Genomic DNA, 27,694 nt, shown 5'->3' with positions numbered 1-27,694 from the left:
TGAAATCCCAAAGCTTGTGATATAATCTTTAAACAAAAGATGCACCCTACTTCATCACATTCACCTCCTCCGCAGCCCTTTTCTCTTCCCTCCCTCCTCTATAACTTCTTTGCTCGTTAATAAGCTTGTGTCATCAGGGATTACTGTTTAGTTTATTGGCATCACATATAAACTTATTGAGCCAGTATATGAGGTCATAGAGCAGCTGGAGTTTTAAATGACAGCGAAAAAGAAGAGTGAAAATCAAAAAAGAGACATGAATAGAATCTTTGTTCAATCTCTGATGCTTCAGAAGGATGGCCCTTGAACTAAGGGCCAGCGCCAGTGGAACTTGATCTCATCTTGTCATGGATGGTGGAGTGGGAGGATGCAGAGATTGCGTTGGCTTTGGCGTTTCATGTCGTCCCCATTGATATTTATAGCTGACGTTGCTAACTTAGAGGCCTACGCTATGTTTCATACAGATAGCTGTCCACAGAGAGTCAGAGACTGTGCTGACTGCAGAGTCATGTTCTGAGTCTATTCTCTATTTGATTGGATGTATATTTTTTATTTAACCTTTATTTAACTAGGCAAGTCTGTTAAGAACAAATTCTTATTTACAATGACGGCCTACCAAAAGGCAAAAGGCCTCCTGCGGGGATGGGGGCTGGGATTTAAATATAGAAGTGATTGCAACAGGAAAAGTCGAATGAAAGAGTGTGCAGTGGGTCAGATTGAAACCCATGTGAGCAACGGTACATGTATTCTGAAGGCAGTGACCTAAACTGCTGGACTACCCCCACGCCTCACTCTGGATGTGCTCTACACAGGAGAGATAAGCCTGGAAACACTACCAGGCAGGGATGAATTAGTCAGGAGAAGATGCAGCAGAGATGTCTTTGCTTTGTGCTTCGCTGAGGCGTTGCCGATTGTAGACGGTTCAGTTTGAACGTTGCCTCAACTCTGCCTTTGCCATCAATTTGACACATTGTTTCATAATAACATTCATTGATCTTACCTCAGGGTGCTCCTGTTACAACGGGCCGTTGCTGGTGCGTGAATGCATTTTAGAAGCATAATTTAGTTACGAATTGTACCAATCGTATTGTATTGACTATGCAGGGGTGTGTGCTTGTACATGAAGCTACCTCACGCTACAGAAATAGGACATAGAACCATGCCCTATGGGCCATTCTGGTTCGGACAAGGCTTACTGAATTACTGTATATATCAGACACCCTAACACCTGAGTAACTCTTCTCAACATACCATGTCCTGTGCCGTGGGAATTTGCCGATGTTCAGGATCTCCTTGACCGACATCACATCACCGGGAATGATGGGATAGAACTCAGAGTAGGAAGCCTCCTCATCACTGGTGCATCACAGGGACATAGAACAAACAACAACATATTAGATTCATTGGGTATTTTAATCAAAGTAGAAATCAGATAATTCAATAAATGATCAATTAATCACGAGGAGGTTGTTTTGTCCGACAAGAGTTGTGGGACAGGGCTCGTGTATCTGAAGCTAGATGGTGTCATTTCTACGAGGGTGTCAGACATCTACAGGAAATCTCAGCCCCAAGTCAAGTGTAGTTACAACTGTCCTGCTATTCTGAATCTGACCACCAGGGGAGGCCACACAACCTGAGGGAGTTCCGCTCATAGGTGACCTTTAAAGAACAAAACCAAATTACAAGCACAATGTTTTATTCAACCGTTTTTTACTGGGGACATGGCTTTGGCTTTTAAAATGACAACGTCAAATGAAATGCGGAAACATTGCTTACATTTGCCTTTATCATTTCCAATTCCCGTGACACTCAGCAATTGTCAAAGTGCTCTGGAGTCTGATTTTACTTACCAACAGAACAAGCTGTTGAGAATAACAACTGAATAGAAACAAAGGCAATATTAACAGCTGAGATAGAGCTGGAGTTCAGCATGATAATAGAGACGGATAACCTCTGTGAATAACGATGTCATTGTCGCTGTCCAAACTAAGACTACTTGACTAGCTCTACAGCTTAGAGTGGACTACAGGCCTTTATTTGGATCAGCGACTAGATACAGGATAAAGGTAGAGAGGGAATTAAGAGGCAGCATTGTATTTACTAGTCAGCAGTCGCTATTGAATGGTTTGTAAAATAATTTGTGATATCACCTCCGGATGCATTGTGTAAGTCTGTTCAATGTAAGATTTGAAGTCGTTATCTCTTGCTTTTAAGTAACACGTACAAGGCCTTTCGTCATATCAATTTTAAGGGAACACAGCAGTGCAACACCTGGGAACCTCCAAACCAATGTAAAACGGGTGTAAAGATAAGAGCAATAAATCAGTTGTGTGATGAATTATTACCATGTTAACATTCTAACGAGATTATACAATATTCGTTTTTTGCAATTATCCCCCATTTTCTTGGGGGGTAATAGTCACTTTACCCCTACCTGCAGTACATTACATAATACCTCAATTACCTCGATTAACCGGTACCCCCTGTATATAGCCTTGTTATTGTTATTTTATTGTGTTACTTTCTTTTTACTTTAGTTAATTTAGTAAATATTTTCTTAACTCTTATTTTTCTTAAAACTGCATTGTTGGTTAAGGGCTTGTAAGTAAGCATTTAATGGTAAGGTTTACACCTGTTGTGTAGACCTTACAATTTGATTGGATTTTATTTAGCATGGCAGCTGTAGCAATTGTGCATAAATCTTCTCTGTGGCCTTTTCAGTTATGACAAATGAGCATCATGTTGAATCTTTAAACATCCCTGCGAGTTCATCCTTGTTTTTATGGATCATGAATTAAAAAAGTCCCACAAAACACCCACCCAGCCAGTAACTGCAGCTGACGTGATATCTGGTTGAGATAGGTGCTCCCATGTGGGGTCCTAACCGAGCTGAAATCTAGTCAGGCAATGCTGTGGCTGACCTGTTTTCTCTCAACTGAGAGTAATGTTATAATCACCTGCTGCCTTCTGTTCTGCGTAGTTTTAATCGGCTTTGTTCCTCTTTTTCAGTGGTGCATAAAGCCATGTTGTTTTGTTGTGGGGAGGTTGTAGAGCCAGGAGGAACGAACGGCCAATGTTTTGACCCCAGGGTCATATTCATTTGACAATTAACAAAAATAAAACAAAATGAAACAGGAAGGGACATCCAGAACTTGTCCAATAGGAAAAGCTTTTTTTTTTTTTTTTCTGTTTCAAAACACTTTGATACGGTGTGGACTAATGAATACATCCCAGCACTTAACAATTGCAACAGGGTCACTAATCATAAGGATTGTTTGTTGACCTCTGGCTATGAATCCAGTGCATGTTGTGTAGACATGTGCTTAATTAAGACGCAGCAGCATTGTATTAATTTGCTGTTGCATGATCACATGCCATCATTTCCCATGTAACAATTATTTCTTTAAAAAACAAATGGTGTCATGGACCTTCAGGGGACGCACCAGTAGCCATGGCTCTGTGCCTGTTTGTGACAGAAGCACGCAGTAGTGGTTCTAATTCAAAAGTGCATCTCTTGTGCCTCTCAGCTATCTCGAGCTAGGCCAATGTCATTCTCACACACACACACAAACACACACACACACACACACACAAAAGGACCAATACAGTGAGGGAAAAAAGTATTTGATCCCCTCCTGATTTTGTACGTTTGCCCACTGACAAAGAAATTATCAGTCTATAATTTTAATGGTAGGTTCATTTGAACAGTGAGAGACAGAATAACAACAACAAAATCCAGAAAAACGCATGTCAAAAATGTTATAAATTGATTTGCATTTTAATGAGGGAAATAAGTATTTGACCCCCTCTCAATCAGAAAGATTTCTGGCTCCCAGGTGTCTTTTATACAGGTAACGAGCTGAGATTAGGAGCACACTCTTAAAGGGAGTGCTCCTAATTTCAGTTTGTTACCTGTATAAAAGACACCTGTCCACAGAAGCAATCAATCAATCAGATTCTAAACTCTCCACCATGGCCAAGACCAAAGAGCTCTCCAAGGATGTCAGGGACAAGATTGTAGACCTACACAAGGCTGGAATGGGCTACAAGACCACCGCCAGGCAGCTTGGTGAGAAGATGACAACAGTTGGTGTGATTATTCGCAAATGGAAGAAACACAAAATAACTGCCAGTCTCCCTCGGCCTGGGGGTCCATGCAAGATCTCACCTCGTGGAGTTGCAATGATCATGAGAACGGTGAGGAATCAGCCCAGAACTACACGGGAGGATCTTGTCAATGATCTCAAGTCACCAAGAAAACAATTGGTAACACACTACGCCGTGAAGGACTGAAATCCTGCAGCGCCCGCAAGGTCCCCCTGCTCAAGAAAGCACATATACAGTGGGGCAAAAAAGTATTTAGTCAGCCACCAATTGTGCAAGTTCTCCCACTTAAAAAGATGAGAGAGGCCTGTAATTTTCATCATAGGTACACTTCAACTATGACACGAAAAATGAGGAAAAAAAATCCAGAAAATCACATTGCAGGATTTTTTATGAATTTATTAGCAAATTCTGGTGAAAAATAAGTATTTGGTCACCTACAAACAAGCAAGATTTCTGGCTCTCACAGACCTGTAACTTCTTCTTTAAGAGGCTCCTCTGTCCTCCATTTGTTACCTGTATTAATGGCACCTGTTTGAACTTGTTATCAGTATAAAAGACACCTATCCACAACCTCAAACAGTCACACTCCAAACTCCACTATGGCCAAGACCAAAGAGCTGTCAAAGGACACCAGAATCAAAATTGTAGACCTGCACCAGGCTGGCAAGACTGAATCTGCAATAGGTAAGCAGCTTGGTTTGAAGAAATCATCTGTGGGAGCAATTACTAGGAAATTGAAGACATACAAGACCACTGATAATCTCCCTCGATCTCACCCCGTGGGGTCAAAATGATCACAAGAACGGTGAGCAAAAATCCCAGAACCACATGGGGGGACCTAGTGAACGGCCTGCAGAGAGCTGGGACCAAAGTAACAAAGCCTACCATCAGTAACACACTACGCCGCCAGGGACTCAAATCATGCAGTGCCAGACGTGTCCCCCTGCTTAAGCCAGTACATGTCCAGGCCCGTCTGAAGTTTGCTAGAGAGCATTTGGATGATCCAGAAGAAGATTGGGAGAATGTCTTATGGTCAGATGAAATCAAAATATAACTTTTTGGTAAAAACTCAACTCGTCGTGTTTGGAGGACAAAGAATGCTGAGTTGCATCCAAAGAACACCATAACTACTGTGAAGCATGGGGGTGGAAACATCATGCTTTGGGGCTGTTTTTCTGAGGGACCAGGACGACTGATCCGTGTAAAGGAAAGAATGAATGGGGCCATGTATCGTGAGATTTTGAGTGAAAACCTCCTTCCATCAGCAAGGGAATTGAAGATGAAACGTGGCTGAGATAAACTTTTATTGACCAAATAATTATTTTCCACCATAATTTGAAAATAAATTCATAAAAAATCCTACAATGTGATTTTCTGGATTTTTTCCCCCTCATTTTGTCTGGCATAGTTGAAGTGTACCTATGATGAAAATTACAGGCCTCTCTCATCTTTTTAAGTGGGAGAACTTGCACAATTGGTTGCTGACTAAATACTTTTTTGCCCCACTGTACATGTCCGTCTGAAGTTTGCCAATGAACATCTGAATGATTCAGAGGACAACTGGGTGAAAGTGTTGTGGTCAGATGAGACCAAAATGGAGCTCTTTGGCATCAACTCAACTCGCCGTGTTTGGAGGAGGAGGAATGCTGCCTATGACCACAAGAACACCATCCCCACCGTCAAACATGGAGGTGGAAACATTATGCTTTGGGGATGTTTTTCTGCTAAGGGGACAGGACAACTTCACCGCATCAAAGGGACGATGGACGGGGCCTTGTACCGTCAAATCTTGGGTGAGAACCTCCTTCCCTCAGCCAGGTCATTGAAAATGGGTCATGGATGGGTATTCCAGCATGACAATGACCCAAAACACACGGCCAAGGCAACAAAGGAGTGGCTGAAGAAGAAGCACATCAAGGTCCTGAAGTGGCATAGCCAGTCTCCAGACCTTAATCCCATAGAAAATCTGTGGAGGGAGCTGAAGGTTCGAGTTGCCAACGTCAGCCTCGAAACCTTAATGACTTGGAGAAGATCTGCAAAGAGGAGTGGGACAAAATCCCTAATGAGATGTGTGCAAACCTGGTGGCCAACTACAAGAAACGTCTGACCTCTGTGATTGCCAACAAGGGTTTTGCCACCAAGTACTAAGTCATGTTTTGCAGAGGGGTCAAATACTTATTTCCCTCATTAAAATGCAAATCATTTTATAACATTTTTGACATGCATTTTTCTGGATTTTGTTGTTGTTATTCTGTCTCTCACTGTTCAAATAAACCTACCATTAAAATTATAGACGGATCATTTCTTTGTCAGTGGGCAAATGTACAAAATCAGCAGGGGATCAAATACTTTTCCCCTCACTGTAAGTATACGTTTCACTGATTCACTGATAAGTAAGTCTACACCTGTTGTCTACGAGGCGTGTGACAAATTGATTTGATTCGACACTGCAGTGGCACAACAGTGGGCAGAGGAGTAGCAGTTCCACATGAGCACACAAAGGCCCTTAATACCCAGCAGATACCAATGAGGGTTTAGTAGGGATCACAGCCAGCCACCCTCATTGTCTCGATTCAAATCTGCCTTCATATTTAGCAGGGCCCGATTTCTACTGTTCCTGTTTCATCTGGAGTTATTAAATTAGACTGACCTGCAGGTCTGCAATCTGGATGGACGAACAAAAAGATTGAGATCAAATTTGTCCTTGGGGTACTTGTGTAAACAAGCTATTATTCCATAGACTTGCCTTAGGCTGGATGGATAGCTCATTTTCACCCTGTTACAGGGAGGTGTGAAACCAGGTGCAGAGGGTGTATTTGTCTCGGTACAACCAACAAGACGTTGTTAAATGTCTCCGAGGCGTGAAGAGAAAAACAGTGAAAGCCACTGGGTAGATCTCGAAGACAGGACAGCTAATGAATCCATACAGTAGGATCGTCATTTGATAACTCTTTTGTTGCTGAGAATTTTCCTGCACGGCAGGAAATGTAAACATGTAGTGTACTTTGAGGTTTACAAAGGCTTCTAAAGTTAATAATGTCCACCCAAAAAAATCTGACTTAATCTGACCAAATAAAAAAATGTATCAACCCCTACAAAAAATGTTTATTAATTATAATCCACAAAATAATTCACATTTCCTGTTGCTGCAAAATTGTTTTCATTCTGTAGCAAACTGGCTCAAATTAAGATCCTACATCTTTTTACTGGTATATTTGACATAATAGGATGTTCTTGTGGCTTGTTCTATGTTGGAAAGACTTACTTGAATACAGTTATTTACTTGTATTTTTTACATGATTATGTTTATAGAAAAGTATGTGGACACCGCTTCAAATGAGTGGATTCGGCTATTTCAGCCACAACCGTTTGCTGACAGGGGTATAAAATGGAGCACACAGCCATGCAATCTCCATAGACAAACATTGACAGTAGAATGGCCTTACTGAAGAGCTCAGTGACTTTCAACATGGCACCGTCATAGGATGCCACCTTACCAACAAATCAGTTCGTCAACCTTTTCTGCCCTGCTAGAGCTGCCACGGTCAACTGTAAGTGCTGTTACTGTGAAGTGGTAAACGTCTAGGAGCAACAACATCTCAGCTGAAGTGCTGAAGCGCGTAGCGCGTACAATCATCTATCCTCGGTTGCAACACTCGCTACAGAGTTTCAAACTATCTCTGGAAGCAACGTCAGCACAATAACTGTTCTGCGGGAGCTTCAGAAAATGGGTTTCCATGGCCGAGCAGCTGCACACAAGCCTAAGATCACCATGCACAATGCCAAGCCTCGGCTGGAGTGGTGTAAAGCTCGCCGTCGTTTGGACTCTGGCAGTCTGACGGACAAATCTGGGTTTGGCGGATGCCAGGAAAACCATAGCTACCATAGTGCTAACTGTAAAATTTGGTGGAGGAGGAATAATGGTCTGGGGCTGTTTTTCATGGTTCGGGCTAGACCCCTTAGTTCCAGTGAAGGAAAATCTTAACACTAAAGCATACAATGACATTCCAGATGATTCTGTACTTCCAACTTTATGGCAACAGTTTGGAGAAGGCCCTTTCCTGTTTCAGTATGACAATTCCCCCATTTACAAAGCGAGGTCCATACAGAAATTGTTTGTTGAGATCGACGTGGAAGAATTTGACTGTCCTGCACAGAGCCCTGACCTCAACCCCATCAAACACCTTTGGGATGAATTGGAACACCGACTGCGAGCCAGGCCTAATCGCCCAACATCAGTGCCCGACCTCACTGATGCTCTTGTTGCTGAATGGAAGCAAGTCCACCCAGCAATATTCCAACATCTAGTGGAAAGCCTTCCCAGAAGAGTGGAGGCTGTTATAGCAACAAAGGGGGGACCATATCCATATTAACCACATGATTTTGGAATGAGATGTTGGACAAGTAGGTGTCCACATACTTTTGGTCATGTAGTGTATCTCATAGGATGCCCATGTATCCTGTTCAATATTGGAAAGAGATGCATTAATATTGATCCCTTTGAAAGCATATCATCTAGGAATTTACACTATAACTCTGTAAAGTTTTGCTAGTGCGTTTTCTACCCCCTCGTGTTGTTTTTCAGCCACATTTTGGGGAGTAATGATATCAATATCGAAACCACACACTTTTCTGAAGGAGCAGGCCTCTATTTACTGTGTGTGCTTAGTGGACCAGAGCCAGAGTGATATTGTCCAGCCTTAGGTTCAATGCTACATTATTCAACAACACCCTATCACTCTCTCTCTGCACGCTGCGGAACAGTCCAGGAACCAAACAAAGGAAAAAGCAGAAGTTGCTCTCTCTGAGCTCTGTGAAAAAGGGGAACTGTCCCAGCAAATAAACAAAATAAAACGGGAAGTCACAACAATTTGCATTGTCATCACAAGTAGACTTTCTTTCTGAAAGGAGTGCCTGAAGCAATATGGCTACATAAATTAGCTGGCTGTATTCACTTTGTGGGGGAAATAAACTCAGACTTTCAGAAATGTGTTGTAGCGTGGGGCAATTCAAAACCCCGAATATAGGCCAAGCAGCCCACATTAAGACCTGATACAAGCATTATTTATCAGAGTATCTCCTATATGCAGCGGTAGTTGCTCTTGTTAAAGTGTAATGGACCCTTGTGGATAAAAGTTGAGCAAAAGTTAGCACCTCTCCTATTACTTTAAGATGCCTTACAACTTTATTGTCTTGACTTGCCTCCCAAACAGCAAGTGTTCTCCTTACTGTTTATAGGGGTATAAGAGGGCACTTAACAGAGAATGTTGACTTGAATTGGAATGTCTGTTGTTTTAAATTATACTGTCAATCCTCCACAAGAAACCTATTGAAATCATAGAAATATAGATAATAGAACAGAAATTGACATTTAATGGTGGGTGGACCGGATGCCATATTTGTGGTAGTATTTAGAAGTGAAATGTTCAATTCAATTTACATTTCAATGGTGTACCAGCTAAACTGCAGTGGTCTGAAGGGACAGGATATATGAATGATATTTCTACAATTGAAATTACCCACCCTATATTCAAGAGCATGTGGTGTCTGTTGTTGGTCTTATATGTTAGCTTAGAGTTCTGTTGTTTTGTCGTTGTCGATTCCTTCATTATTTTCTGTATCTTGTATAGTACTAAACCATCGTTGAAAGTTTATAGTCCTTTTTTAAAGCCTTTTTATTTTAATGGTTGCTCTCAATGCAAAGAACTTTGTGATTTACATCTGTTAATGAAAAGCATTCTACAATTGTAATTTATTAATATTATTATTATGATGATGTTGTGTCTCAACTGCAAAAATATTGTATTTTACACGGTTTGAAGCTGGTGTAAAAAAACTAAAATAAAAGCCTCAAAAACAAAACTTCATAATGGAAGCATAGAAATAGTGCACATAGAACAGATCTGCTGCTTCTTAGACTTGCTTTCAAAGAAACAGATCGGGTCGGGTCGCCCTAAATGTACATATTGCAGCTTTAAGCACCAGTCTCAACGTCAACAGTGAAGAGGCGACTCCGGGATGCTGGCCTTTTAGGCAGAGTTGCAAAGAAAAAGCCATATCTCAGACTGGCCAATAAAAATAAAAGATTAAGATGGGCAAAAGAACCGACACTGGACAGAGGAACTCTGCCTAGAAGGTCAGCATCCCGGAGTTGCCTCTTCACTGTTGACGTTGAGACTGGTGTTTTGCGGGTACTATTTAGTGAAGCTGCCAGTTGAGGACATGTGAGGCGTCTGTTTCTCAAACGAGACACTCTAATGTACTTGTCCTCTTGCTCAGTTGTGCACCGGGGCCTGCCACTCTTTCTATTCTGATTAGAGCCAGTTTACGCTGTTCTGTGAAGGGAGTATACAGCATTGTATGAGATCTTCAGTTTCTTGACAATTTCTCGCATGGAATAGCCCTCATTTCTCAGAACAAGAGTAGACTGATGGGTTTCAGTAGAAAGTTCTTTGTTTCGGGACATTTTGAGCCTGTAATCGAACCCACAAATGCTGATGCTCCAGATACTCAACTAGTCTAAAGAAGGACAGTTTTATTGCTTCTTTAATCAGAACATCAGTTTTCCGCTGTGCTAACATAATTGCAAAAGAGTTTTCTAATGATCAATTAGGATTAATGATAAACTTAGATTAGCTAACACAACGTGACATTAGAACACAGGAGGGATGGTTGCTGATAATGGGCCTCTGTACGCCTATGTAGATATTCCATTAAAATCAGCCGTTTACAGCCACAATAATCATTTACAACATTAACAATGTCTACACTGTATTTCTGATCAATTTGATGTTATTTTAATGGACACATTTTTTTGCTTTTCTTTCAAAAACAAGGACATTTCTAAGTGACCCCAAACTTTTGAACAGTAGTGTATATCTCCGGATGTGTATATAGGGAAAGGGGGATACCTGGTCAGTTGTACAACTGAATGCCTTCAACTGAAATGTGTCTTCTTCATTTAACCCAACCCCTCTGAATCAGAGAGGTGTGGGGGGATTCCATAATCAACATCCACGTCTTCGGCACCCGGGGAACAGTGGGTTAACTGCCTTGCTCAGGGGTAGAACAACAGATTTTTACCTTGTCAGCTCGGGGATTTGATCACTAACCACTATTGTCACACCCTGACCATAGTTTGCTTTGTATGTTTCTATGTTTTGTTTGGTCAGGGTGTGATCTGAGTGGGCATTCTATGTTGTGTGTCTAGTTTGTCTGTTTCTGTGTTTGGCCTGATATGGTTCTCAATCAGAGGCAGGTGTTAGTCATTGTCTCTGATTGGGAACCATATTTAGGTAGCCTGTTTGGTGTTGGGTTTTGTGGGTGATTGTCTCCTGTGTCAGTGTTTGTGCCACACGGGACTGTTTCGGGTTTTACGTTTTTGTAGTTTATTCATGTATAGTTTTCTTATTAAAAACAAACATGAATTTCAACCACGCTGCATTTTGGTCCTGCTCTCCTTCGACGGAAAAATCCCGTAACAACTATACTGTGTATGTGTACAGTATCTGTTAGATAGTGGGAACTTCTCTATATTATTGCTATGAGAACGAGTTAGCTTGCATGCTCTAATTGTATTGGTCACATTAGCTCCCTGCTAACTCAGTTATTTCCATGCTAACAGACAAATCACAAATCTACAGCCATCAACAGACTGTTGTCCTGCACATCTAATGTGCTTCCTTGTGTTTATCGTCAGGTGCTCTTTTCGGTCATAAGAGATGGTGGCAGAAGCAGTATGTACAAAAAATACATTTAAATTAACGCAAAAAAACACACAATAGCACAATTGTTTAGGAGCCTGTAAAAAGGTAGCCTAACTGCGCCATGCACATAATGGTATGGTGTGTGTGTGTGTGTGTGTGTGTGTGCGCGTGCATGCACGTATGCAGTGTATGCGTGTGTGTGTTAAGATAGTTCAATACCGTGTGACAGGGTTTAAAAAGACACTAAGAGGCTTCATCCAAGGCCATCTCTTTGTGTGCCGGGTTGGGGGGTTATTTAAAGCATGTGTGTGTCTGTGAGTCATCTGTCTGTACATGTGTGTGCAGAATTTGTGTGGGCAGACTTTGAGTCAATGTTGGTTGGTTGGTGTGTGTTTATATGAGCATGGGTGACTCTGTGGTGAGTTAGGGCTGTTCTGGGGATTGAAGGCTGACTTTGGCAGGGAGAGGCAGACAAGGTTGACTGCCCATCCGTAGGTAAATCAATAGAAGCGGCAACGTGTCTCTCTTTCTGGAGAGGGTCTCAATGACATGTGTATGTGAATGTGTATGCCTGCATACAGTATATTAGTGTAATGCAAAGGCTACTTTCTCCACATGGACTTGTGTGTACCGCGTGTTTGTGCACGTGAGTGTAGCTCTAATACTGTCCTTAAGCGAACACACACACTCCCGGACACACACTGCGTCACTGCTCTGCTGTCTCAATGACCTCACAATAACTGCCCGACTGGCTACATGTCCTTATTTAAAAGCTCTAATGTCATCCCACAACAAAACAGGGCTCCATTATATACAGAGCACTTTTCATCTGTCTAGCTATGCACATATCAGGTAACATACAGTAATACTTGGATGGTGCAATATTGACTGTACTTTACTCCCATGCAAGCCGTTTTCCATAAAGTAAGTGTATGATACACTACATGACCAAAGGTATGTGGACACCTGCTTTTTGTACATCTCATTCCAATATCATGGAGTTGGTCCCCCATTTGCTGCTATAACAGCCTCCACTTGTCTGGGATGGCTTTCCACTAGATGTTGGAACATTGCTGCGGGGACATGTTTCCATTCAGCCACAAGAGCATCAGTGAGGTCGGGCACTGATGTTGGGCGATTAGGCCTGGCTCGCAGTTGGTGTTCCAATTCATCCCAAAGGTATTCGACTGGGTTCAGGTCAGGGCTCTGTGCAGGCCAGTCAAATTCTTCCACACCGATCTTGACAAATCCTTTCTGTATGGACCTTACTTTGTACACAGGCGCATTGTCATGCTGAAACAGGAAAGGACCTTCCCCAAACTGTTGCCACAAATTTGGAACCACGGAATCGTTTAGAATGTCATTGTATGCTGTAGAGTTAAGATTTACCTTCACAGCCCCGGACCATAATTCTTCCTCCACCAAACTTTACAGTTGGTACTATGCATTGGGGCAGGTAGCGTTCTCCAAACCCAGATTCATCTGTCGGACTGCCAGATGGTGAAGCATGATTCATTACTCCAGAGAACGCGTTTCCACTGCTTCAGAGTCCAATGGCAGAGAGCTTTACACCACTCCAGCCAACGTTTGGCATTGTGCATGGTAATTTTAGGCTTGTGTGCGACTGCTTGGCCATGGAAACGTATTTCATGAAGCTCCCGCCAAACAGTTAATGTGTTGACATTTCTTCCAGAGGCAGTTTGGAACTCGGTAGAGAGTGTTGCAACCGAGGACAGATGATTTTTACACACCACGCGCTTCAGCACTCAGCACTTAAATATACTGGTGCCGTTCTGTTGCTCCTAGACGTTTCCACTTCACAGTAACAGCACTTACAGTTGACCTGACTCGTTGGAAAGGTGGCATCCTATGACGGTGCCATGTTGAAAGTCACTGAGCTCTTCAGTAAGGCCATTCTACTGCCATTGTTTGTCTATGGAGATTGCATGGCCTTGTGCTCAATTTTATACACCTGTCAGCAACGGGTGTGGCTGAAATAGTCGAATCCACTAATGTGAAGGGGTGTCCACATACTTTTGTAAAATATAGTGTATATACAGAGCACCATATTCAACTAGATATCTTCTGGAAATTCTTTATTCTATCTAATTTTTTATAAAAAGCATTGGATGAACATGATCTATGGTATGATGATGAAGCAGGGTGTGTGTGCCAGGGTGTCTTTACCTGGAGGTGAAGGTTTTCTTCTTGATCTGCGAGGCCAGTGCCATGCTATGGGACATCTGGTGGGACTGCTCTTCCTGGACCCGTGTCATCAGCGTCTTGGTTGCCATGGTGAACCCCTGACCAACACCTGTGGAGGTAGGAGGTAGGAGAGATGAGAGAGGGATGAAGGGAGGAGGATGTATCATCTAACATTGCACAGTAGCCACGCTCAAGGTCCTAAACGATATCTTAACCGCCATCGATAAGAAACATTAATGTGCAGCCGTATTCATTGATCTGGCCAAGGCTTTCGACTCTGTCAATCACCACATCCTCATCGGCAGACTCGACAGCCTTGGTTTCTCAAATGATTGCCTCGCCTGTTTCACCAACTACTTCTCTGATAGAGTTCAGTGTGTCAAATCGGAGGGTCTGCTGTCCGGACCTCTGGCAGTCTCTATGGGGGTGCCACAGGGTTCAATTCTTGGACCGACTCTCTTCTCTGTATACATCAATGAGGTCGCTCTTGCTGCTGGTGAGTCTCTGATCCACCTCTACGCAGACGACACCATTCTGTATACTTCTGGCCCTTCTTTGGACACTGTGTTAACAACCCACCAGGCAAGCTTCAATGCCATACAACTCTCCTTCCGTGGCCTCCAATTGCTCTTAAATACAAGTAAAACTAAATGCATGCTCTTCAACCGATCGCTACCTGCACCTACCCGCCTGTCCAACATCACTACTCTGGACGGCTCTGACTTAGAATACGTGGACAACTACAAATACTTAGGTGTCTGGGTAGACTGTAAACTCTCCTTCCAGACCCATATCAAACATATCCAATCCAAAGTTAAATCTAGAATTGGCTTCCTATTTCGCAACAAAGCACCTTCACTCATGCTGCCAAACATACCCTTGTAAAACTGACCATCCTACCAATCCTCGACTTTGGCGATGTCATTTACAAAATAGCCTCCAATACCCTACTCAACAAATTGGATGCAGTCTATCACAGTGCAATCCGTTTTGTCACCAAAGCCCCATATACTACCCACCATTGCGACCTGTACGCTCTCGTTGGCTGGCCCTCGCTTCATACTCGTCGCCAAACCCACTGGCTCCATGTCATCTACAAGACCCTGCTAGGTAAAGTCCCCCCTTATCTCAGCTCACTGGTCACCATAGCATCTCCCACCTGTAGCACACGCTCCAGCAGGTATATCTCTCTAGTCACCCCCAAAACCAATTCTTTCTTTGGCCGCCTCTCCTTCCAGTTCTCTGCTGCCAATGACTGGAACGAACTACAAAAATCTCTGAAACTGGAAACACTTATCTCCCTCACTAGCTTTAAGCACCAACTGTCAGAGCAGCTCACAGATTGCTGCACCTGTACATAGCCCACCTATAATTTAGCCCAAACAACTACCTCTTTCCCTACTGTATTTAATTTATTTATTTATTTTGCTCCTTTGCACCCCATTATTTTTATTTCTACTTTGCACATTCTTCCATTGCAAAACTACCATTCCAGTGTTTTACTTGCTATATTGTATTTACTTTGCAACCATGGCCTTTTTTGCCTTTACCTCCCTTCTCACCTCATTTGCTCGCATCGTATATAGACTTGTTTATACTGTATTATTGACTGTATGTTTGTTTTACTCCATGTGTCGTTGTATCTGTCGAACTGCTTTGCTTTATCTTGGCCAGGTCGCAATTGTAAATGAGAACTTGTTCTCAACTTGCCTACCTGGTTAAATAAAGGTGAAATTAAAAAATAAAAAAAACAGTAGGACCACTCTGTGAGATGACATGTCGGAGACTCGCAAAGGAACGCTACAGAGATCTCTTTTCACTTTCATTGTGAGGAATATGTACATTTATGACCATAGTAATTATGCTCATGGTTGATCTCAAATAGCCAGGTGTCAATGGAAATGCATCCAAAACCTGTAATATCGTATTAGCACAACAACAACACATATCCAATGCGTTGTTTTGTGTTTGAAGTAAAGACAGGTGCAGCTGACGTGGAGAAAGGTGTGCTTCGGGCCTCTGTTAAATGAACTGGCCCTTTGTGGGCCATTGAGCGAGTTATAATTCATTAGTTCAGGTCTGCCACCATGCCGCTGCCTGCCACCCAAGCAGTCATTAATCACTCTCTGCTCTGGGGGAGGCCGACAGTGCAGCTCGCACAACCAACAGAACCAGGCCAGAGCCTGAGTGATAACTTCCTTCACCCACCCCCACAAGCAACTGTCACCAGTGTTAGCACGTTAGCATTATAAACACCCTCATTTGTTTTTCCTTCTGGTCTGTTCGAATTACATTGGACGACCTGGGCTAACGTTAGCGAGTGGCTAGTGTCTAATGCTTTAATGCTTTGAATGACATTGCAGTGAGCCTGCTGGTCTGACGTTAGCAAGCGGCTGATGGCAAACGCTTCAGCAGAATAGCATCCCCACTGGTTTCCCTTCACGGCTCATTGTTGTGCAAAACTAAAGGGTTGTTTGTGCACAGGTGGTAAAAAGGTCAACCTCCAGCGTATTAAAATGCATCTGTCTTAGCTGGTGCGTGCCTGGATACCTGGACCCCTGTGGAGAAAGTGGAGAGTAATGTTCTTTCTGCTCACAATGCAATTTCCCCTATGTCTTGAGTAGACTGCACAGTCCAACTCTCTGATGAGAAAAGACAAAGTAACATGGGGATGAATTATTTGTTATTTGGTAGATCATGGATTGTCTGAACAACACATGTGGGCTTTACCTAATCGTCCTGAGAGAGTAATTTCAACTCATATCCATGAAGGCTGCCAAACGTAGAGACTCTTTTGACACTCAACCAGCTTGAGATATGATTGGAGTATCTGTCCATAGGACCACTTTAAGCCATACACTCCACAGAGCTGGGCTTTACAGAAGAGTGGCCAGAAAAAAAGCCATTGCTTAAAGAAAGAAATAAGCAAACACGTTTGGTGTTCACCAAAAGGCGTGTGGGAGACTCTCCAAACATATGGTAGAAGGTACTCTGGTCAGAGAAGACTAAAATTGGGTGAATAGTTATGCACTCTCAAGTTCTGTTTTTTTTTGTCTTACTTCTTGTGGAGACAAAGGGAAATGTCCTAGACTATGCAAAGCTCAGCGTAATAGTAACATGAATTATTTGCATATGGAGGCCGTTGAGGCTACTCCATGGAGGAAGAGGATGACGTTCAACCACCTGAATTTGAGGAAAAATTAAGAAATAATACAAACACTGAAACAGAGTCAAACATTTTTTTAAACACATATGCCATCCCATTGGCCAGTGTTGGAAAAAGTACACTTGAGTGAAAGTAAAGATACCTTAATAGAAAATGACTCAAGTAAAAGTGAAAGTCACCTAGTTAAATAATACATGAGTAAAAGTCTAAAAGTATTTGGTTTTAAATATACTTAAAAATAATTAAGCATGAAAAGTAAAAGTATAAATAAGTTCAAATTCCTTCAAATAAACAAACCAGATAGCACCATTTTCTTGTTTTGTTTAAAATGTATGGATAGCCAGGGGCACACTCCAACACTCAGACATCATTTACAAAAGAAGCATGTGTTAGTGAGTCCGCCAGATCAGAGACAGTAGAGATGACCAGGGATGTCCCCTTGATAAGTACGTGAATTGAACTATTTTCCAGTCCTGCTAAGCATTGAAAATGTAATGAGTACTTTTGGGCGGCAGGGAAATTGTATGGAGTAAAACTTACATTATTTTCTTTAGGAATGTAGTGAAGTAAATGTAAAAGTTATCCAAAATATGAATAGTAAAGTACAGATACCCAAGAAAAGCAACTTAAGTAGTTCTCTAAAGCATTTTTACTAAAGTACTTTGCACCACTGCCATTGGCTTAATTAAAAGTCCATCATTCTCCCTTACTTAATAAGTCACCAGACGCTAATTGTCATTGGGTTACTTTCCCAGTACTGGTTTTCACTATATATTCATGTGAAGTTTATGACCCTTGCAATGTATCCTTAACACGTCCTTGTGGATGAGACTCCGTTGGAAAGAAAATAGGAAGTGATTACATCATGACATCACGGTGTACCGTAAGGGTGAATTAAAAAGCCACTTACGTTTGTCTTTGAAGAAAGGGTTATACTCCACAGGCCCTCAAGATGAGCATGAAGGACACACGTCTCTCTCTCTCTCTCTCTCTGTCCCCTGTCCACCTTTCACTGTCTGTCTTTCTCAATTGCTGTCTCTCTCTCTTAATCTCCCTGCCTCACCTGTCTTTACAGTACCTCTATTCTTTCTCTCCGGTGCTCCTCGTTCTGCCTCTCCCTGTATGAGCAGTGAAGGTGAACCTGGACACAAAGTGTCCTTCACGAAGAGAATGTGGCCAAACACAATGCACTCAAGGTGGTAAATATAGACTACTGACACGTCCCCTCCGGTGCCCCCACCACCAAACCCCGAACCCCCACCCACACCCACACCGGCCAATGCCATCCAGCCAGATAGACTTACAGTCAGCACTGCAGACCTGCGGCCAAGGATGCCACAGTAGCAACAATAGAACAACACAATAGGGTTGAGGGTTGAGTGGACTGTATGATCTAGGCAGTTGAAAGCAGCAGCTGGAATGACCACAGGGGAAACGATGCCTAAGGTATTCCACCAACTGTCTGATCAGTAACTGTCAGGTTGGCATGAGTGTGAATATATGGTTGACTTTATATGGTGAACGTGTCTATAAAACAAAATCATCTTAAACCTATTGGTAGTTGAACATTCACAGAAAATGGGGGGTGGGGGCTAGTCCATGTTCCTCTTCATCTGGCCCCATAATGGCCTTGCCTCATAATTGAGACCAAGGGCGAGATGGGTAAAGACAGAGCCTAGATAAAACAGCCTGGGTCTCTTCTATTGAAAGACTGGCCTTGAACACCCTCTCAAAGAACAAGGGTTATTAGTGTTTTGTATTCGCACCTGAGATCCAGTCATGACATTCCTCCTTTCAAACCTCTCCCTTTATCTCGCAGACTACTTTTCCGTCCTTGATTTCTTTCTCTATCAACCCCCCTCTCCTGCCTGTATCTCCCTCCCCTCTCCACTCACCCTCCCCTCTCACTCACTTTTGTCTCTCCCCTGATCCAAGTTCCTCTCTTTCTTCCCCTCCTCCCTCACCCCCCCCCCTTCTCTGTCTCCTTTTATCCTTTTACAGTGATCTCTGATTAGTCCTTGAAGATTGCACACTGTTCTACACTATTAAACATGGAGCTCAGACTGGCCGGAGAGAGAGAGAGACGGCAGCTGGGTGATATGGACAAAAATCTATTTCACTATAACATTTGACTGCTGAACGATATCAGCAAAATGCCTGTGATCGCTATGGTCGGTGTCGATCATTTTTGGTTTATCATCCCAGCTCTAGTGTGTGTGTGTTTGCGCGTGCATGCACGTATGCATGTGTTTTAGTGTATGCGTGTGTGTGTTAGTTCAATACCATGTGACAGGGTTTAAAAAGACACTAAGAGGCTTCATCCAAGGCCATCTCTTTGTGTGCCGGGTTGGGGGGTTATTTAAAGCATTTACTGTCCACACCTGCCTCTGGTATATCAGTAAACAATGCAAGCTGGACTTGCCAGCCCCCTCTTCTCATCATATACCACCAGTGACAGTCTGACTAAGAATAACTGGACTGCCCCTGCCAGAACAAAGCAGCTGAAGAGACCAGCTGTATTAGTTCCTGTTGTAATGGAGAATCTAGCTCCACTTACCGTACAAATCAGTGATCAGTCAGTCAGTAATGTTATAAATACACCATTATAGTGACATACAAGTGACACATCAATTTAGGTGACACTTAACTAACATGTCAGCTTAAAGTGGCATGCTGTATAGCTACAATGGTTAAATGCCACTATTTGGACATTCTAATGAGACCCCTCTTTTACAACTCTCTCCAATATGACACCCACCCGCTGTCGACATGGCACTCCACATCCTCCTCTTCCTCAAGCCCGCTGGTGTAACTGCTTACTGACTATAAACTGTAACGTTACTGCATGATTGTAGCAGGTTTACTAACACATGAGTTATATTAGCTATGTTGACTAGGACGTTACTTTAGCTAACATGGGGACAACGACGTAGGCTGTGTGTAACGACGTAGGCTGTGTGTAACGATGTAGGCTGTGTAAGTTTTTTTTCCGCCTGGTCACGTACAGCTGATGTGTTGTTCACTGAAGTCCACAAACGAAGGGAAAAGGTGAGAGGAGGAGAGTGCATAGAAGTTAGAAGGAATACAATGTGGCTCTTTTGATCAGGGGTGTATTTATTCCACTGATTCTGTTGAAAACGTTTCTGAAACGGAAGCAATCGAAACGGCGATAAAAATACCTGAATTTGTCCAATAGAAACTCTTGTTTGCAACTGTTGGACTAATGATTACACCCTAGATATGCTAGATGCAGGTAAGAGTGTGAAAGACGGTATTGAACGTGTCACTATCTGTCCATGTGTCACTGTCTGTCATCTCAACTGTTTCAATCGACCTGTGTGAACCTACGTTGTAAATTCATAGGCTAGGTTGTAGCGACCTCATGATGGGTACAAGGAAAATTATAGTATCATGTAGTAGCCTAAACCTCTCGATGTTACGTTGAACTGGGTGAATGGAATATGAATGACAGTTATCCAACATGCTGTAATAGAAATAAGGCCATGCTCATGGAAAACACTATTGTCGTCCCTCATCGTAAACGGCACTGACTGCCAGTGCAAAGACCCATTTCCCCTCTACGTCATGAAAAGTTGCAAGCACAGTTCCGAATCAGAAAGCGGTTTGTTTGCATGGCAGTAAATACGATCACATCCAAATTCAGATGCAGTTCATGGAAGTCAGAAAACGGGTAATCAGATGGTTATTGTCGACATTACAACGTCGCAGATGTCTTTTGAGGGTTGATTACCTCGCAAGCTAACAAGCCAACGAGGCAAGGTAAAGTATCACAAATGGAGCTACTTAAAACCAGAAGAATAATATACTTGTTGAGCATAGTTATAGCCATCAGTCTTGTGTGTTTTCATGGTAATGACTCGCTCACTGCTAAGTTTGTCAAGATCCCGGCATCTGTATACAGCTATCTGCTAGGGGGCTTTTAGATGAGAGGGTGCACGAACATTACTCGAACATGTCTTTTTCGCTTGTAAACCAAAAATTGCTCTGTATCTTCAACCTAATAAACTTACCAAACATGGGCTACCAGACATGAAGCTTCTCATCCTGTGTGTTGGTTTTTGTAGTTGTTGAAAGACATCAATTTAGCATTAGCATTATATTTCATGGGCAAAGTTGGCATCTTGCCATCATATCAGGCAACTGTGTGAGAAACAGAGTCCAGCTTGCTCCTCAATCAAACTGTCAGATCAGAACAAAAGTTCATTAGCAACGAGCCATGCATATATTTCAATGGTGCAAAGCTAAAGTAAGTAAGATGGCACCGGAGAAGAAGGCAGACGTTATATGTGCCCCCAGCTGATTGTGTTTTTTTTTGTTTGTTTATTTGAGTTGTTTGTAACTTATTTTTTTACTTATTTTGAACATAATGTTGCCGCTACCGGCAAAATTGAACAGCGGCATCTGGTAAGACAAGGGGCGGCGGACTATGTATTTTTGTAAATAACAGCTGGTGCAAGATATCTAAGGAAGTCTCCAGCTATTGCTCGCCAGAGGTAAAGCATATCATGATAAGCTTTAGACCGCACACCTACCGAGAGAGTTTTCATTTGTGTTCTTCATAGCTGTTTACATACCACCACAGTCAGAGGCTGGCACTAACACCGCATTGAATGAGCGGGACTCTAACCCGGAAGCTTATAAGAAATGCCACTATGCCCTCTGACGAACTATCAAAAAGACCAAGCGTCAATACAGGACTAAGATCAAATCGTACATCACCGGCTCTGATGCTCATCGGATGTGGCAGGGCTTTCAAACCATTACTGACTACAAAGGGAAGCACAGCCGAGAGCTGCCCAGTGACACAAGCCTACCAGACGAGCTAAACTACTTCTATGCTCGCCTCGAGGCAAATAACACTGAGACATGCATGAGAGCATCAGCTGTTCCGGAAGACTGTGTGATCACGCACTCCGCAGCCGATGTGAGTAACCTTTAAACAGGTCAGACCTTTAAGCAGGTCAACATTCACAAGGCCGCAGGGCCAGATGGATTACCAGGACGTGTACTGCGAGCATGCACTGACCAACTGGCAAGTGTCTTCACTGACATTTTCAACCTCTCCCTGTCTGAGTCTGTAATAACAACATGTTTCAAGCAGACCACCATACTGCCTGTGCCCAAGAGCACTAAGGTAACCTGCCTAAATGACTACGAACCCGTAGCACTCACGTCTGTAGCCATGGAGTGCTTTGAAAGGCTGGTCATGGCTCACATCAACATCATCATCCCAGAAACCCTAGACACACTCCAATTTGCATACCGCCCCAACAGATACACAGATGATGCAATCTCTATTGCACTCCACACTGCCCTTTCCCACCAGGACAAAAGGAACACCTATGTGAGAATGCTATTCATTGATTACAGCTCAGCGTTCAACACCATAGTGCCCTTGAAGCTCATCAATAAACGAAGGACCCTGGGACTAAACACCTCCCTCTGCAACTGGATCCTGGACTTCCTGACGGACCGCCCTCAGGTGGTAAGGGTAGGTAACAACACATCCGCCACGCTGATGGCATGGGTCCTCAGATCCTCAAAAGGTTCTACAGCTGCACCATCGAGAGCATCCTGACTGGTTGCATCACTGCCTGGCATGGCAACTGCTCGGTCTCCGACCACAAGGCACTTAGAGGGTAATGCGGACGGCCCAGTACATCACTGGGGCCAAGCTTCCTGCCATCCAGGACCTCTATACCAGGCGGTGTCAGAGGAAGGCCCTAAAATTTGTCAAAGACTAAAGCCACCCTTGTCATAGACTGTTCATAGTCATAGTCTAGGTCCAAGAGGCTTCTAAACAGCTTCTACCCCCAAGCCATCTAGTCAAAGAAAATATGAACATCTAGCCACCTCCCCCTCTTTACACCACTGCTCTCTTGAAATAACTCTACCTACATGTACACACTACCTCAACTAACCGGTGTCCCCGCACACTGACTCTGTATCGGTACTCCTCTGTATGTAGTCTCGCTGTTATTATTTCACTGCTGCTCTTTTAATTACTTGTTACTTTTATCTCTTATTCTTATCCATATTTTGGGGGGAATCTGCTTTGTTGGTTAGGGGCTCGTAAGTAAGCATTTCACTGTAAAGTCTACACCTGTTGTATTCGGCGCATGTGACTAATACAATTGATTTGATTTGGTTTTAATTGGTCCACCTTATCTGAGCGGAACCTAATGTGCGGAAGTAGAAAAAAAGTTAGCCACTGCCAAGAGAGACTATTGGGGTGATAGTGTGTTGTAAAAGATACCAAAATGTACCCGTTCCCCTTGTTTAGGCCCATCAAAGTCTTCAAACGCTAGCTGATAAGATTTTCATTACTTCAAAGAAAATTGAGTTTGCCCACCCCGTCAAGCTGTATCTTTTTGAGAGGCTGCCTTTTGCCTCAGATCAGAGAATATGCTAAGTGAGCCCATCAAAATTTGGAACAAAAGGTTTGAGTTCAACTCCCAAAGGAACTATTAAGTAATTTTTATGTAATATGTAAGAAGTTATGAAACACCAAAGAGCAAAAAAAGTATTAGGAACTGTATTTCTCTTAGATGAACTCTTTATTTTCCATCCATCGTCTCCTTGTTGCACTTTTTGAAAAATACAATGCTGGCTTTTCCACCTGGCTGTTTCGTTTGTGAGGAGAGGTTGATGTAATCATTATCCTTCGATAGGGTCAGTACGAGCTAACATCAGGTTATTAATACCTGAAAATAATTTCTAAGTGAGTAAAACTCTCGCTGCGTCAATTGATCGAGAGCAGGCGGTGACACTTTTCAATTCAGTTTGAAATGCAATTTGCACTTTATTCAAAAAACAATTTTGGGATCCGCTGAGAAAGTTCATGGAGATTCGGGAATACTGTATGTTAGAGGAGACCAGAGGGTCATCACTGCAATTCTCTCTCTCTTCTTCTTGGGTATGGAGAGAAGAAGGCAGGAGAGGATGTGTAGAGGGAATGTCTGACAGATAAGGTGGAGTTTATGTCTGTAACGATATCCCTCGTCATCTGAGGAGGAGTAAGAAGGATCGGACCAATATGCAGTGTTGGTCATAATTTAATTGAAAAAACTGAACGCTACACAAAATAACAACGAATCGAAAACGAAACAGTTCTGCCAGGTGAACAGACACAAAACAGAAATTAAACACCCACAACCAAAATGGGGAAAACAGGCTACCTAAGTATGATTCTCAATCAGAGACAATGAACGACACCTGCCTCTGATTGAGAACCATACTAGGCCAAACACATAGAAATATAACATAGAAAAAAGAACACAGACTACCCACCCCAACTCACGCCCTGACCAACCTAACACAAAGACATAAAAAAGGAACTAAGGTCAGAACGTGACAATGTCAGAGTGTTGTTGCAAGTGAACACAGCTTCAATAGTCTTGACATCTGTTCAAAGGGAAACAGTCAAAGTAAGAATAAAAGTCTGCAATACCCGCCAAGGGGCTGGACAGTTTCCCATATCCTTACTCCACCTCTCGCATTGTCAGGATGATTGCAGTCTCTTTCACTACATTTTCACTACATTTTTAATTTGTATACAGACTGTTGTTTAAAGAAAGAGGATAGTCTAAGTTTGGAACCGTGCTAAAGGTCTCTAACAACTGTAAAAAAAAAAAATGTAGCTCAACAGAACCAGTTACAACTGAAGTATCTGATCATCAACGAATTTAAGAAAAAGCCATTTGTTTTTTAACACAGCAGCTGCATATCATCAGGTAGGCCTGCATGTACATGCACACCGCATGATCCTCAAACCAGATACTGGCCAAACTCGTGTTTCTAAAAGTGAATTCAAAGGCAATGTACTGTATAAGGCATTTTTCCGTTGAATTATTATTTAACTCTAAGTATTTTTCACATTTCCTCCCTTAATTTTATAGAGCCTAAATGCTACATTTATAGGCATGCTGTTGAAGTGCTGTTGGTGATGTGTTGTTGAAATGCTGAACACTCCTGCCAGCCTCTAGCGTGTCACAAATGTTTCACAATATATATTTTAAATGGCAGGCTATAGCCTTGAAATAATAATAATATAGCCTAAATAACACGTCCGTTCCTTGTTAGGCTACCTGGCTTGCTCCTGACTGATTTGGAGTTAGTATGTTGTTTAATAGCCTATTGAAATGTTGAACATCAATTGATAGTGACAGAATCACACATTACTTCCCATGCAAAGTACATTTTTTTTTGTGTGGTCGGCAATAGAAGGTTGTAGCGCAGCCTCTAAATGTCCTAGAGCTAAATCAAAGATATCCCATATGCATCGGAGTCACGTCTTTCCCTGCATTTTACACGTTGTTTGTAGCATAAAGCATTGTGGATTAAAGCGTCGTTATAGATCGGTTTATATAATCAGGTCCATCATTTATTTTTTATCTTAAAGTAACAAGCGGTAGGCCTATGCTTTCAGCCATTTTCTTTAACATAAGGGGGGGGGTTCTACTAAGCAAACATATGGAATTGTTTTAGGATGGTCATACCATGGATCATTTACAATTTTGATTTGGAATTTTAGAGCAAAACGGGGAACACCATCATGCTCCTGAGTCTCATGTTTCCACAGGGTGGTCATGTTAGTTAGTAGGCCAAACCGTTCGGACGCTACAGACATTTTTGTGACGAGACCAATTATCAGGAAGTCTCCTGGTCAATTATCAGGAAGTCTTCCACCACAGATGCGGAAGGCCGAAAAAGGATGTGGATGTGGTGGATTGAGACGCAGCCTATGCAAAAAAAAAACGATATCTCTAGCTTAAAATTTTGATGGGGATTTTTTTATTTGTTAATTAAAGAGAGAGGCCATAACGTATTATTCCAGCCCAGGTACAATTTAGATTTTGGCCACTAGTAGGCAGCAGTGTATGTGCAAAGTTTAAATCTGATCTAATGAACCATTGCATTTCTGTTAAAAATGTTGTTTCAAGTCTGCCCAAACGTGCCTAATTTGTTTATTAAATTAATTAGGCCTTCTTGAATGAACCTACTTTCAGCACCTATGTGCTTTCCATCTCCGTGGTTCCCACTTCATGGTAATGTAAGTGGTAAATTAATTGAAAATGTAAATTACTTGAATATGGCTTACTGTGAGGTCTATAACTCTGATAAATAGCTTCATTATGGGCAATGAACCATATTGTTTCTATTCACATCAATTATAGCAGTAGCAAGCTTACCTCCTGTCCTCCTTCTCATCTTCCTGCTCTCCCTTTCAAACTGACCTGGACATCGACAGGCCTAGTCTGCGCACACAGATTTGTAATATTTGGGAAAATAAAGCATAATTTTTGGAAGAAGCCTTTGACTTCCTGAAGTGTCCCCATACACAGCACAGCCATTGGTTAGGCAGCACAAAACGTTTTTACATCAGCAAGAGCAGGGCAGGCCAGGGCTCATGATTGTGATAGCCTATCCATTGTAGTGTGTAATGCTACCTGCTCTCAAAGTCTCACGTCAGAATTAGACATTAATCTATGTTTCTCAAACATCACATTTGGAATGCATTCTAAACGTTTAAAGTTAAGTTCAAACTCTGAATTTTTAAGGTTAGGGTTAAGTTCAGGCATTACCTCCAAATTCTTAAGGTTAGGCATTAACCCCTGAATGGTTAAGGTAAGGGTTAAGGTTTGGGATAGGCTTAATTTAAAAAAAATTAAAACAACTTTCTATCCAAAAGATTCAAACATGCAACCTTTGGAATCAGAGGCAGATGCTTATGCCTACTTGAAGGTAAGAGCACTCATTGTTGCCCCTAGTGGCCGGTTTCCACATCATCTCCCGACATCCTCAGACATGGATGGACGTCGAATACTGACTTGTGTCATGGGTGACCAGGCTGGTAATGCAGTGAAGCCTAGTTTTATATACACCATCCCAGCAATGCAAAACCTCAGGAAGAAAGTACATTTTCTCAGAAATATAACTTTGCCCTGTACTTCTCCGAGCATGCACTTCGTATAGCCTAAGTCTATAGCCTATAGTATGTGTGCGTGTGCGTGTGTGCGTGTGTGCGTGTGTGTGTGTGTGTGTGTGTACACGTTTTACTATACTTGTGAGTACCAGAAGTCCTCACAAGATTAGTAAACCAACTAAAATTCAAAGAAGTGAGGACATTTTGCCAGTCTATTTTAGGCTAGGCGGTTAGGGTTAGAATTATGGTTAAGGATAGGGGGTTAGGGTTAGCGTAAGGGTTAGGATTAGGGGTTAGGAAAACATTTGATTTTGAATGGGAATCAATTGTTGGTCCCTAAAAAGTCCTCACACTTATAGTAAGACAGTGTGTGTGTGTGTGTGTGTGTGTGTGTGTGTGTGTGTGTGTGTGTGTGTGTGTGTGTGTGTGTGTGTGTGTGTGTGTGTGTGTGTGTGTGTGTGTGTGTTTGCACACTGTGGCCATAAAATGTCCAAATTAAGTCTGGAGGCAAGACCCCTGTCACGCCCTGACCTTAGAGATCCTTTTATTTCTCTATTTGGTTAG

At 42.4% G+C, this 27,694-nt stretch overlaps 1 protein-coding gene across 1 annotated transcript in view; it reads right to left on the bottom strand.

The window, feature by feature from the left end:
- The window catches only part of LOC139393481 (myomesin-3-like), an 80,498-nt gene extending 62,162 nt beyond the window's left edge, over window positions 1-18,336 (bottom strand). The window contains exons 1-3 of the mRNA XM_071141984.1: window positions 18,095-18,336; window positions 14,001-14,127; window positions 1,252-1,356 (exon numbers count right to left, since the gene is read on the bottom strand). Of these exons, the coding sequence (XP_070998085.1) occupies window positions 1,252-1,356; window positions 14,001-14,107 (212 nt within the window). The 5' untranslated portion in view covers window positions 14,108-14,127; window positions 18,095-18,336. The remainder of the gene's footprint in view (window positions 1-1,251; window positions 1,357-14,000; window positions 14,128-18,094) is intronic.
- Window positions 18,337-27,694: the final 9,358 nt, after the last annotated feature.

This window comes from Oncorhynchus clarkii, chromosome 3 (genome assembly GCF_045791955.1).
Source record: "Oncorhynchus clarkii lewisi isolate Uvic-CL-2024 chromosome 3, UVic_Ocla_1.0, whole genome shotgun sequence".
In the NCBI taxonomy this organism is placed as follows: domain Eukaryota; kingdom Metazoa; phylum Chordata; class Actinopteri; order Salmoniformes; family Salmonidae; genus Oncorhynchus; species Oncorhynchus clarkii.
This window is presented reverse-complemented; position numbering and strand designations above follow the sequence as displayed.